This window comes from Rhinolophus sinicus, linkage group LG01, assembly GCF_036562045.2.
Source record: "Rhinolophus sinicus isolate RSC01 linkage group LG01, ASM3656204v1, whole genome shotgun sequence".
Lineage (NCBI taxonomy): Eukaryota > Metazoa > Chordata > Mammalia > Chiroptera > Rhinolophidae > Rhinolophus > Rhinolophus sinicus.
In genome coordinates, this window is record NC_133751.1 from 170,904,503 (window position 1) to 170,917,025 (window position 12,523).

The 12,523-nt window shown below is 34.2% G+C and overlaps 1 protein-coding gene across 2 annotated transcripts in view; it reads left to right on the forward strand.

The window, feature by feature from the left end:
* PMS1 (PMS1 homolog 1, mismatch repair system component) overlaps nt 1–12,523 on the forward strand; it is a 67,712-nt gene that overhangs the window by 28,218 nt on the left and 26,971 nt on the right. For both annotated transcript variants that reach the window (XM_074339178.1, XM_019740744.2), the window contains exon 6: nt 10,377–10,493. In XM_074339178.1, coding sequence (XP_074195279.1) covers nt 10,377–10,493 — 117 coding nt within the window. The remainder of the gene's footprint in view (nt 1–10,376; nt 10,494–12,523) is intronic.

The following is a 12,523-nucleotide window of genomic DNA, read 5'->3' on the forward strand; positions in this document are numbered from 1 at the left end:
CAATAATGTCTTCATTAGAACTAGTCAGGAAAAACATAAAAGCTTTGCATGGATGGCATAATGGGAGGAAACACTAGACAGGGACACAGTCTCTTAAGAGCCATGAATATATCTTGTCTCTGCTAACCTATTTAAATAAACCATATAATTATTCCTTTACAGGTCCTCTAACCAAATACATTTTATATACTTAGTATTTATCCTAATACATTTCTCTACTTTAGCACAATAGATTTCGCTTCTGTTCAGTAATACCCAGAGAATTCTGCACAAATCTTGCTTTTTGAGCTTAGGCTAATAAAAGTTGATTAAATGATCTCTAAGACCCTTTTTAATTCTAAAACTCTTTAATTTTTAAGGATGTGTGCATATATCTTGGGCAATTCCATATGTTTCTTACAAATTGGAATTTCACATTTCTGTCACTTAGAGGTTCTAATGAGATGATTCATATATCAAATCATAAAATAATAGAAGGTATAAAGATTCCTAGATCTTTACATCTGGGAAGGACCACTGAAAATCTTTTTTTGTCATACCCAAATCTTTTAGCAAATAGAGTATTTTTATTCTGGTCCCTTCCCATTTCATCTTCATGTGACCCCAAGAGTTTGGGTGAATTACCCAATAACTTAAATGTTGAATATAGCAGAGGATGAACTAAAGTTCACATCTCTTAAGTTAAATGCAACTTTCATTCTCCTTTGCTATGGCTTCTTCACAGCTGCTAGACACAGGGCTTTGAATAGGTGCTCTGGCATAGTTATGTGATGGCTTGCACTTGGAAAGAGCTGACAGTGTAAGGAGGTAGATGTGAAAGTGTATGAACATTTAAATAGATGAAAATAAGAATGAAAACTTGTTCAGTGATTGTTGAATGATATTGATAAATACTATAGAAATTGGGAGGAAGGAATGTTTACTTCAGGCAGGAATGTTTACTTCAGGCTAGAATAGTTAGGTGTAACTTCATGGTGGATGTGTTCTGAGAGCCTTTGCTCTCAGAATAAGACCACCCCTCTCTTCTCCATGCCTCCATTTGCAGGTGTCAGATGGGATTCCCAGAACTCTCACAGTCAAGGCAAGACTGTAAAACTGTGAGCTGCTTTAAGACTGTCAACCCTAATCTCATTCTATTTTTATTCCTATTTATGTCTATCAACAGAAGCCTGGGCCTCAAATCATCCTTATCCCCCTGGACTCTTATTCTCATACAAATCATTGCCTTTTCTAACTCTCACACATCCCCATCTCCTAAAATGCCCCACTTCATGATCAGTCAAGTAAAATCTCCTGTGTTTTTAGCCTTTTCTTTGATCACCTTGCTCTAAAACCTGGCTGTCCCTGAGAACCCTGTATCCCCTGCAGCCCTTTCAAATGGTGACTAATTTCCCTCCCCTAGTTCTCACATCATTGTGCCTCATTGCCACTTCCAGACCATTCCTTTTCTCCATTCTAAAAATATCCCTCACCTTTGACTCTTGCTCTTTAGACTCCTGGATCACTATCACTCTGGTGAATTTAGTATTCCCATAGGTAGCTTTCCTAGATTCTCAGATCTTTTACTCCTTTTCTCCAGTGATTTTATTCACCACCCTGCCATTCATTCCTCAGCCATTAATTCCAGGGGCTAAACTGTAGACTTTGTCATTGCCAAAAACTGCACTTCCTCCATAATGTCAGGTTAAGTATTTCACTCTCTGTCTTTCCAGCTTAGTCCCTTACAATCCTTACCCTCTATTGGACCTTTGATCCTTGATCCTACTGCCTTTTAACTATTTTTTGGTCCCTGATGTCCTCAATTCCCTCCTTCCCCTGCTTAAATTACATGGTCCATAATTATTCTTTCCTTGGACACTACTTCAATTTTCTTTCTCCTATCTCACTTAACAGTATTTGTTTGACTAACAAAATCCTGGTGAAATCCATCTCTTTGTCTTATTGGTGCCTGAACCAGTAAAACTGAATATGGCTGGAAGAAAACACACACCCCTCCTGACTAGTACCTACCACTTTAAATTCATGATCACCAATCTTAGTGCTTCCTGGTATTCATACTGTGTTTCTCTAGTCCGTTTTATATCCTGGTCGCCTACATCAGTGCTTTAAACAAACTTTAATATGCATTCAGATTACCTGAAAATCTTGTTAAAAGTGCAGATTCTCATTCAGTAGGTCAGAGAGGGCCTGAGATTGTACATTTTCAATAAGTCCCCAGGTGATGCAGTTACTACTGGATCATGAACCCCTTTGGGGGACTTCTAGAAGCTCACAGAAGAGGAAGGGTTGGTTGACTTTGGCCACTTTGGAGGTGAGTGTTATTGATTCAGTACAATAGGAACAACCTTTAAAAGTGATCTCACCTAGGACCTCCCCCTCTCCCCCAAGGTGGGTGCATCATAGAGGGATTCTATTATAGTAGAATTTGGCAATGTGGATGAATGGATCAAGATCATTCTAGGAAGAGAAATAGTATGAACATAAGAGATGTTGGTAGGAAAGTGCAGAGCACATTTAAGGTCAGTGAATAAGTTGATTTAAGTGAGTAGGTATTTTATACAAAGGAATAGAGGAAGATAAATTCTGAAAGAATTTAAGGCTAGATTATAAAGAGTTTTGAGAGCTAAGGTGAATTTTTTTTTAGAAAATTGGGTTGGGGAAGTTACTTGATCAAGATGTTAACCTCTGATAGTTTGGCAGTGGTGTGCAGAGAAGAATTATAGGAGGCTATAAGCAGTGACACTAGTTAGGTTGTATTTTTCTAGGAAGCGAGCCTTTGCTTCTAGGTTATCCAGTTTGTTGGCTTATAATTGTTCATGATTATTCATATAATTGTTCAGTCTCATGATTCTTTTTATATCTGTGGTATTAATAGTTGTAATGCTTTTATTTCTAATTTTATTTGAGTCTTTTTTTCTTAGTTTAGCTGAGGGTTTCTCGATTTTGTTTCATTTGAAAAAAACAACTCTTAGTTTTATTGATTGTTTTTCTGTCTCTCTACTTTCTATTTTATTTATTTCTGCCATACACTAATCTTTGTTATTTCCCTCCTTCTGCTAGCTTTGAGCTTAATTTGTTGTTCCTTTTTCTAGTTCCTTGAGGTATATAGTTAGGTTGTTTATTTGACTTTTTTAATGTAGACATTTATTGCTATGAACTTCACTGTTCATACTGCTTTTGCTGCACCTCATAAGATTTGGAATGTTGTGTTTTCATTTTTGTTTATCTTGAAATATTTTCTAATTTCCTTTTTTGATTTCTCCTTTGACTCAATGGTTGTTTAACAGTGTGTTATTTAATTTCTACATATTTGAATTTTTCAGTTTTCCTTCTGCTATTGATTACTAATTCTATTCCATTATGGTCAGAAAAAATACTTGGTATGTTTCAGTCTCAACTTTGTTAAGACTTGTTTTGGGACCTAATATGATCTCTTTTGGCAAAGGATCCCTATGAGCTTGAGAAAAATGTGTATTTTGCTGCTTAATGGGGGAGTGATTGGTATGCGTATACTTGTATGTCTGTCAGGTGTATTTGGTCTATAGTGTTGTTCAAGTCCTCTGATTCCTTATTGGACTTTTGTGTGGATTTTCTATCAATTATTGGTCTTAATCTGAAAAGAGAACAACTAGAGAACCATGTGGAGGATAGAGTTGGATTGTAGAAGAGATGGTTGGGGTAGCTTCATTCAGAATGCACTAGGGAGAAGTACGAACAAGTTTGTAGAAAAAAAGTCTCATGAAAAACAGTGTAATGGATAAGATGTTCTATTCAATGAGAATACAGAGAAAAAGCTGAAATCAAATGTTGTTATAAAGCAATAGCAGCTTGATTTGCAAATAAACTTTTCTGTAAAGTTAAATATGGGGGGAAGTAATGATTGCCTTGGGGTTACAAGATTAAAGAGCTGATCAGAAAGGCTAATTCGGAAGAGTTTTCTATAAACCATATCGAAAAGTATGGGTAATCTGGAGGCAGTTATTAAACTGGTGGCCTTAGAACTGGTTCTGGAGAAACATTAGGTGGGCAAGGAGTGATCAGAAGTCAGAGAAAGCTGAAAACGGTGTAGGAAAGTATGAGATGAGGCTGGAAAGGTTGCTTGAGTCCACATTCTGAAGTACCTTTTGTGGCTTACATGGGAATGTGGACTTCTTGCCAGGTGGCTAAAGGGAACAAAATAAGGTGTTTCAGTAGGAGACTAACAAAATAAAATAAGATAATTCTCATGGCAGTTGGAGGATGGACCAAAATATGTTTAGTAGTAGTGTAAATGAAGATATTGCTTCAGTAGTCTAGGTAGTTGCACAGAACATGAAGAAGAGGATCTAAACAAGAAACATATTGCTGACGTAGGTAATACAAGATTTGATTAGCAATTGAAAATAACCTTTCTTGTTTTAAAGATCAGGAGGATGACTGTGTACAATATCCCTTTGAAAGTTATGGAAAGATTAACTCTACGTTTTTAAATATTTATTTACTTTTTGAATAAATCATACTTTTACATAGTTCACAAACCAAAATGTGAACAGGTAGAGTGGAAAAAAATGTTCTCATTTTTGTCTTTCATCAGCCTAGTTCTTACAAGCAACACTTCCCCCAGAGAAAAAGTTGCTGATTTCTTTGTAATTTTCAGGGGAAATAATAATGCGTATTCTATTCCAAAAAATTAATATAAGATAAATATTTAAGCAGAGTAAAAGTAAGGATAAGAGATTTTAAATTAACAATTGTGCTGTGTTTTACCAAGATGGAATTGTTTTTTAAAATCTGAGGCTACTTAACATGGGTTAAATCATATTAATACTTACTATGTTAATAGAATGTGACGTTCTTTAACAATAGTATTGATACTGTAATGGAATAACCCATAATTTTATACTGAATTCAAAACATTTAGCATTGTCTTAGTGATAAGCTTCTATAGCTAATATTGTTGTCATAGTACCAGTGTGGGGAAAAGAATTACCTTTTCCTATATTGTGTTTGTTCCCCTACCCTTTTCTGAACCAGAATCAGTACAAATACATATCCAGAAGTAGATAGCAATAGAGATCAGTTATATCAAATTGCAAGACCTTGAAGTAGTTAAAACTTCTGACTTTTAAGAAATTAAAATGTGAACTTCTTAGTACACCTGTGCATATAATTTGCATGAAAAGTTTGGTTGCATTCTAGGCCAATATGTATGCTTTTTATTTCATATTAATGAAGGAGCCTCTTTTGCTAAAGCAGTCTTATTAGCATTACATTTTTTAGTTAATTGTTTATCATCTGTGTGCAGCCTCCTTTTCCCCATTATCACAGATTGCCTTCACAATTGAGGTTTACTGATTAAATACTGAGTGTTCCATCTAATTTCATTTCCTTCAAATAGTATGTCAACGAAGTAGAAACAGCGACAGGATAGATTTGGCTAACTTCAATCAATTTCATGGTGTGCATGTAATAATATATTTTTGATTGAGGTGTTTTTTGCACTGTCATCATACTGACGAGAGTCAGATTCTTACTTGGCACATCCAGATGCTCCAACTTTGTGTGACCTAGATAGAAAACATAAGGGGGTATGTGTGTGTATTTTTAGCACATGTTAAGCTTTTGGCCTAAGGGCAAAATATATGAAAAACTTCAGGAAGTGAAAAGATAAACCTGTTTTAGAAAATAATACAGGATTGATTAAGTGGTAGGGAAAGCAAACTGAAAAGTATTTGCTGCAAAAAATGTAGTATTTAAAAATTCAGTGTCTTCCGGTTCCTTAATTTTTAATTACCACATTTTATTATTTAGTTTTTTAATAATGGATCCTGTTTTAAAAATGAATCTTAGTTGCCTCATACTGAAGATTTAATTTGTTGGCAGACCTCTTCATCATTTATTGCCAGTCCAACTGTAGCTAGTTTAGAAAATGCTTCTAAATTAGCCTCTTTGATCTCATGCAGTAGTTGCTTGGTATGAAATAATGCTCCAGAACTACAAGCAGTATCTACTTAAAAAAATTTTTTTCACATTTAATGGTTTTCATGTTTCATAGCTTTTTTAGAACCCATTTCCTCAAGGGATCTTTTTACAGTTCTGTATGCTAGCTAAAACAGCACCTTCGCATTAATCAACAAAGATTTATATCTTAGGCATCAGATCACTAATAGAACAATGTGATGTTTACATAGAAGTATCACAGGCTTTATAGCTGTATTCAGTGCAGGGATTTTAAAACAAGTTTTCTTGAAGGAAATATTTTCGTTACTGCATTATTCTAAGTATATTTTGTATATATACATTCATATATGTAAACATATATGAATGTATATATAATCAGAGAGCTAGCATAGCTTTAAAGAGATAAATTTTTTGTAAGTTTTTAGTACTTAAATATTTTTAGTTAAAAGTAATGTGATAAAGTATCATGCTCCAATACAGTTGCAGATTATTCAGGACTCTACTTACTTTTTCTTATTTTGAATATTGTCCCTTAAGTCACCAGTCCCTGGCTGGCTTAAAATAACAGCCATAGTAGCAGAAGCCAACATTTCTTGACTTATTGGTCTTTTTAGACACACACAGAAACACAAAAGAAATGCAAATTTGTACATTAATGTTCGTAACAGCGTCATTCATAATAGCCAAAAAGTGGAAACAACACAAGTGTCCATTATCTGATGAGTGGATAGTTCAAATGTCTATATCCATACAATGAAATCTTTATTTATCCATTAAAAAAGGAATGAAATACTGGTACAACATGGATAAACCTTGAAAACATTGTGCTAAGTGAAAGAAGCCCCTTACAAAAGACTGTATGTTGTATGGTTCCATTTATATGATGAAATACCCAAAGTAGCAAATTTGTAGAGACAAAGTAATCTCATGATTACCTGGGGGGAAAATGGGAGGTAATGGGGAACAACTGCTAATTTTTTTTTGAGTGATAAAATTGTTCTAAAATTAGATTGTGGTGATAGTTGTACAACTCTGTAAATACACTAAAAACCATTGAATAGTACACTTAAAATGGGTGAATTGTAATGGTGTATGAATGAATATATCTCAATAAAACTATATTTTTTGAAAAAAGAAAAGTTTGCTTTGTATTTCCTAATGTGAAGTAGTGGACAAAGACATAATTTCTAACCTGTGTAGTGGTGTAGCAGCCAGCAGTCTTAATCTTGGAAAACAAAGAGCTAATTTTCAACTCCACTGGAGTTACTTTTTTCTCAAAAAATGTATCTTCATTTGCTCATTTCTTCAACAAATTTGTGTTTATTGGGCCTTACTGGGTGCCTGGCACTGTTCATGGTACCAGGGACTCAGTCACATTCCTGATTCTTCTCCTTTTCTTCCTCTTCACGTCCAGTTAGTCACCACATCACATCAAGTCTATTTCATATCCTTTTAGTCTGTCTCTATGCTCTCTTTCCCTCTTGCCAATGTGCTTAGTTTTTTCACCCAGTCCAGTGATTCTCAGCCACAGTCTTAATAAAGTATCAAAGTTTGCAAGTGTTATTTACCATAAAATATTTAGAGGAATAGTCATGTAAATACCACTTATACTTACTTGCATGCCATTGTATTTTTATGAGTGTAATAGAAAGCAGTAGCATTACAGCTAGTGTGCCAGGAATTACACATAGTCCTCAGTGCCTGTGGGAATATTTTGTGAAGAACTTCATCCATTTTGCATGTCCTCAGTAAAAGCTGAGAATCTGTGAGTTAAATTAATACAGTCACATTAAAAAAAAAAAAAAAATCCATGCTCCTCTAGCTTCAATTCTCACTAAATTATCCTTGCCAAAGATCTTTCTTTTTTTTAACTGAAATATACTTGACATATAACATTATGTAAATTTAAGGTGTACAGCATGTTACTTTGATACATTTATATATTATAATATGATTGCTACTGCAGCAATAATTAGCACCTCTATCATATTACATAATTATTTCTTTTCAGTAGTTAGAATAATTGTGTTCTAGGCTCTTAGCAAGTTTGATGATTATAATACAATATTGTCTGTATTCACTATTCTGTGCATAAGATCTCTAGGACTGTTTTCACTACTTGTTGCAAGTTTGTGCTGTTAAACATCTGTCCTATCCGCTGATCCCAACCCTGATAACCACCATTTGACTCTCTGTTTCTATCAGTTTCTCTTTAGATTCCACACATGAGTGATATCATTCAGTATTTGTCTTTCTCTGGCTTACCTCATCTAACATAATGTGCTCAGGGTCCAAAAAGCTCTTTCTAACATCCATATTTGATCTCAGCATTCTCCCAATGAGGTTTCTCCATTACTCAGTATTGCACATAAGAGAAACTGTAAACTTCTTTGCCTGATATGCTAGGTCATTCATGATATTGCACCTTTTTATCTGTACAGCTTCATCTCCAGCAAGGCATATTCTCTTGTGTTTCCATGCCTTTACCCTTGATTTGTGAGTGCAAAACTCCTTTCAAGTCTCACCGCACATGCAACTGCTCTGTGAAGTAGGCTTAGGTTTCTTATACAAGCTTCCATTGGGTTTTGTAATAGCGGTTTTCATAATGCATTTAATTATTTTAATATTTTCTTTTCTTTTCTATTTTTAGCTCGTTGAGAACTGGGACTTTGTCTTTTTTATTTTTGTTTTCCCAGCATTTAGCATGGAATCTGGTGCATAGTAGAGGTTCAGTAATATTTGCTGAGTAAGTTCAAAATGAGTTTCTCCAAAAAATTTAATTTAGCCAAGTATTTATATATGACGGAGTTTCTCCAAAAAATTTAATTTAGCCAAGTATTAATATGTAATGAAGTTAATGATTAAAAATACTTATGTGACTCTACACCCCATGTTTCCTGGAGCAGTTCCAATTTTAAATAGTCTACTGTATTGTCCTTTAAGTATAAATGTAGTTACCAAATATTATAATTTTTTGTTTGGAAATATATATGTTGAACCTGTACCTTAATTTTAATTATTTACCATTTATTTTTATACTCTTCTTTCGTGTACTTAATAGCCTTTTTCTAATTCATATAACTTTCAAAGCAGTAGACAGTGAAAAGTTATTTAAATCAATGTCTTTTCACTCACAACGTATAACTTTTCTACATTACAAAAAAAAAAAAAAAAATGGAAAAAGGAACTTTCTCAACCTCCAGCCATTGAATCTACAAACCTACTTGCTTGTATGCCCATTTTTCCTTCACTGCTTTATGGATCAAGGGAGCACAGTGTGTCCTATTAAGACCCTCCCTTGATCCATACCTGCCTCCAGTTATTGCTCTATATGTTTTCATTTTACAGTCAAACTCCCTTTAAGAACTGCCTGGGTTCACTTTATGTTATATAATCACTGAAATTTGGCTTTGGTAACTCCACTTCCTTAGAACAGCTCTCACCTTCCTGCTAAAGCCTGTGGCTACATCTCTGTTTTTACCTTGTTCTCTAGACACTGGTCACATATGACTCCTTCTTCCAAACGTCTTTGTTCCGTGCACCATACTGTCCCTTGGCTCTTTCTGTCGCTGTGGCCACTCCTTTTCAGTCTGGTCTTCTTCGTCTGCCTGCCGTTTGAATGTGATGCTGATATTTTCTCCTAGGCCCTTTGCACATTTTTCTCAGGATTTAGGAGGTGCTAAGTGAATATTTGTTGAATGAACAAATGTGTTTGTATTGATGGTTTCTTGAAAAATTTTAACTATAATTGGACCTTATTAACTGAAATTGCAAAATAGCCAAACTGTGGTCCGTGGTTCTCCTAAACACCCTGCTACATTCTTGTAGTGAAAAAAAGGCAAGTTCGTTTTTCAGCTTTTAAGTTTATGAGGTTTAGGTAGCTTTTTAAAGTTCTCTCTATTATAAAAAGTAATTACAAAGGTAGTTTTAAAGAGCATTCATTATTCCAAGTTTTTATACCAGTTCAACTATTAACAGAAATTGTATAGCATAGCTGTCCATCCTTAATAAAAAAATACCTCACTTGGAGTAACAATTTAATTTAAATATACTCTGAAGTTTAGAAGAAGAGAGAGACTTAATATTTAATAAAACTTTTATGCCGGGCACTGATTATGTGTTTGCCTACATTATATATTTTCATCTTCCAGCAACTCGGGGAGATAAATATTCTTAGTCATCTTACAGAGAGGAGAAAACTGAGGTTAAGGGAAGTGAAATAGATTGTACACTGCAACATACACAGCTACTAAAATTCAGAACCAGAGCTGTCAGACTTTGCATGCATCTCTTTTTTTCTATGCCTCTCTTCTAAATGATACTGAAAATATAAAGTGGGGAGAAATGCTAAATATAGAAATAACTGATGTAAGTACTTGAGTGTAGTAAATCTACATTGTGTTAAAAGTTGTCTGTGTCATTTTTTTTTCCCCTAGGCAGTTATTTGGCAGAAAACTAGAGTATCAGATCATAAGATGGCTCTCATGTCTGTTCTGGGGACTGCTGTTATGAGCAATATGGAATTCTTTCAGTACCACTCTGAAGAATCTCAGGTATACAAGAAATATTCTGTAAAAATTCTAATTTATCAATGAAACTGTTATTTCTCTTTTGGGTATTTGGAGTCACAAGAGCTTTTTTTAAAAAAACAACAACAACAACAACATTTTTATGAAATACGTGTATAAGGTAAGAAAGAAAATACAGACAGAGCTTAAACTTCTTTCCCCAGTTCTACTTCCTTTTTTTCTTTTCTGCTTGTTATTTTTAATTTCAAGTGCTGTGCTTACATTATTTTTTTTAAATGATTTTCAATTTAGGATCTCATCTGTTTACTTTCTACTATGAAAGAAAGAATTGAGCTCTCTTACCTTTGTTTTCTCTTTCTCATTCCAAGTATATATTCCATTTTTCTTTTCTTGATCTATCAGCTTCAGATAGTGCTTCTTGAATCCCTGTAACATTGGATGTAGTTATTAATACTCCCATTCTTACTTTTCCTTGCCCTTTCCCCTCTCTATCGTGTCAGCTCTACTTTTATGTTATCAAGATTAATACTCTATTTTTTTATGTAGCCACTTTTTAAGTCTTCCATCTTTTGTTTGAAGATTGATTCTAAAAGTTGAAAATTTATGTGCAGTTTACATACTACAACTATAAATAATCTTCATTGCAAACCCAAGTATGTTGCATTTCCTCTCTAAGGATCCAGTGTTATGTTTCTACAAATGAGAATATTCCTGTTGTCCCAATTAAATGAGATCTCTGTTTTTCTCCCATCAATCGCTCAAAATTTGTCATATTTTTCTGTGCTTTATATATGGACTATCTTGTATAGTTTTGTGCTTTTTCTGGGCATTCCAAAAGTTTGTCTTTTTGTAAGTGAAGAAATTTTCTTCATTGTCAGTAATGAAATCCAGCTTGTTTAGTTAGTCTAGCTATAACTAGTAGTCCATTTCATTTCATTATTTTTGAACTCATTGTTAGTAGAACCCACTTGTTTCTTATTTGGATTGAGTACGTCAGGCATTCTGCACAATTCTCATCTTGGGATTTCTTTTCAGAGGAGTACTGGTTATTTCCACTATTTCTTGTATCTCATGCCTTCCTTTCTTGGTATTCATTTTGTTTTCCTGATATACATGTTTAAGTAACTTCCACAGAAAGGGAACATGGGACTTTATTTTGCATTTTTTCTTACTGATAGTCTGGTAAACATAGAATTCTAGATTGAAAATATTTTTTTCTTTAGAACTTTGAAGATATTTGAGTATTTTTGTCCATCCATTGTGGCTGATGGGAAGATTAATGCATTCCAATTCTTTCTTTCTAGGCAATATGTTTTTTCCTATCTGAAAGTTCTTAGGCTCTTTCCTTCATCTTGTTCTTATATTTTCCAAGGATATGTGTAGGTGTATGTCTTTTATTATTCCTTTGTTTATTATGCTGAGCACTTGGTGTGAGACCTTTTGAATCTGTTGACTCATTTCTTTTTCAGCTCTGGGCTTATGTACTTCATCTGTCATCACTCTGATAATTTTTCTGTTTTTTAGTGAACCTCTGTATTGTTGGTTAGGACCTCCTCTTTTTCTCTTGTTTTTCTCAAGTTTTTAATCTTTTCTTTTTTCTATAAGTTTTTGGAAATCTCTCTGATTCTTTGTATCCCTTCTACTGATCTTTTTGTTTATTCTGAAGATGTTATGTTTAAATTCCAAGAGCATTTTAAAATTGTATTGCTTTTTCATAACTACGTATTGTTCTTTTATGGATACAAAATCTTGAATCTCTCTGAAGATACTAAGTTTTTGTTTCTGTTTTTTAAATTACTTGTTTCTTAAATTACCTCTTTTTCTTAGTAAGTCAGTTTTATTTTGCTTCTCAGGTCTTTTTCCTCCAAGCCTCTCATCCTCCTGCTGTCTGGTCCCCTGTGGCAGGGCTCACTGACTATCAGGCTCCACTTCAGTGTGAAGTAATCAAGATCCTGGTCCTGTTTCTGAATCTGGGGGAATCACTAGGACCTACTCTGCTACCATACTCACTGCCCTAAGTAATTCATTTTCTCTTCCTCCCCTCCGTTCTCTTT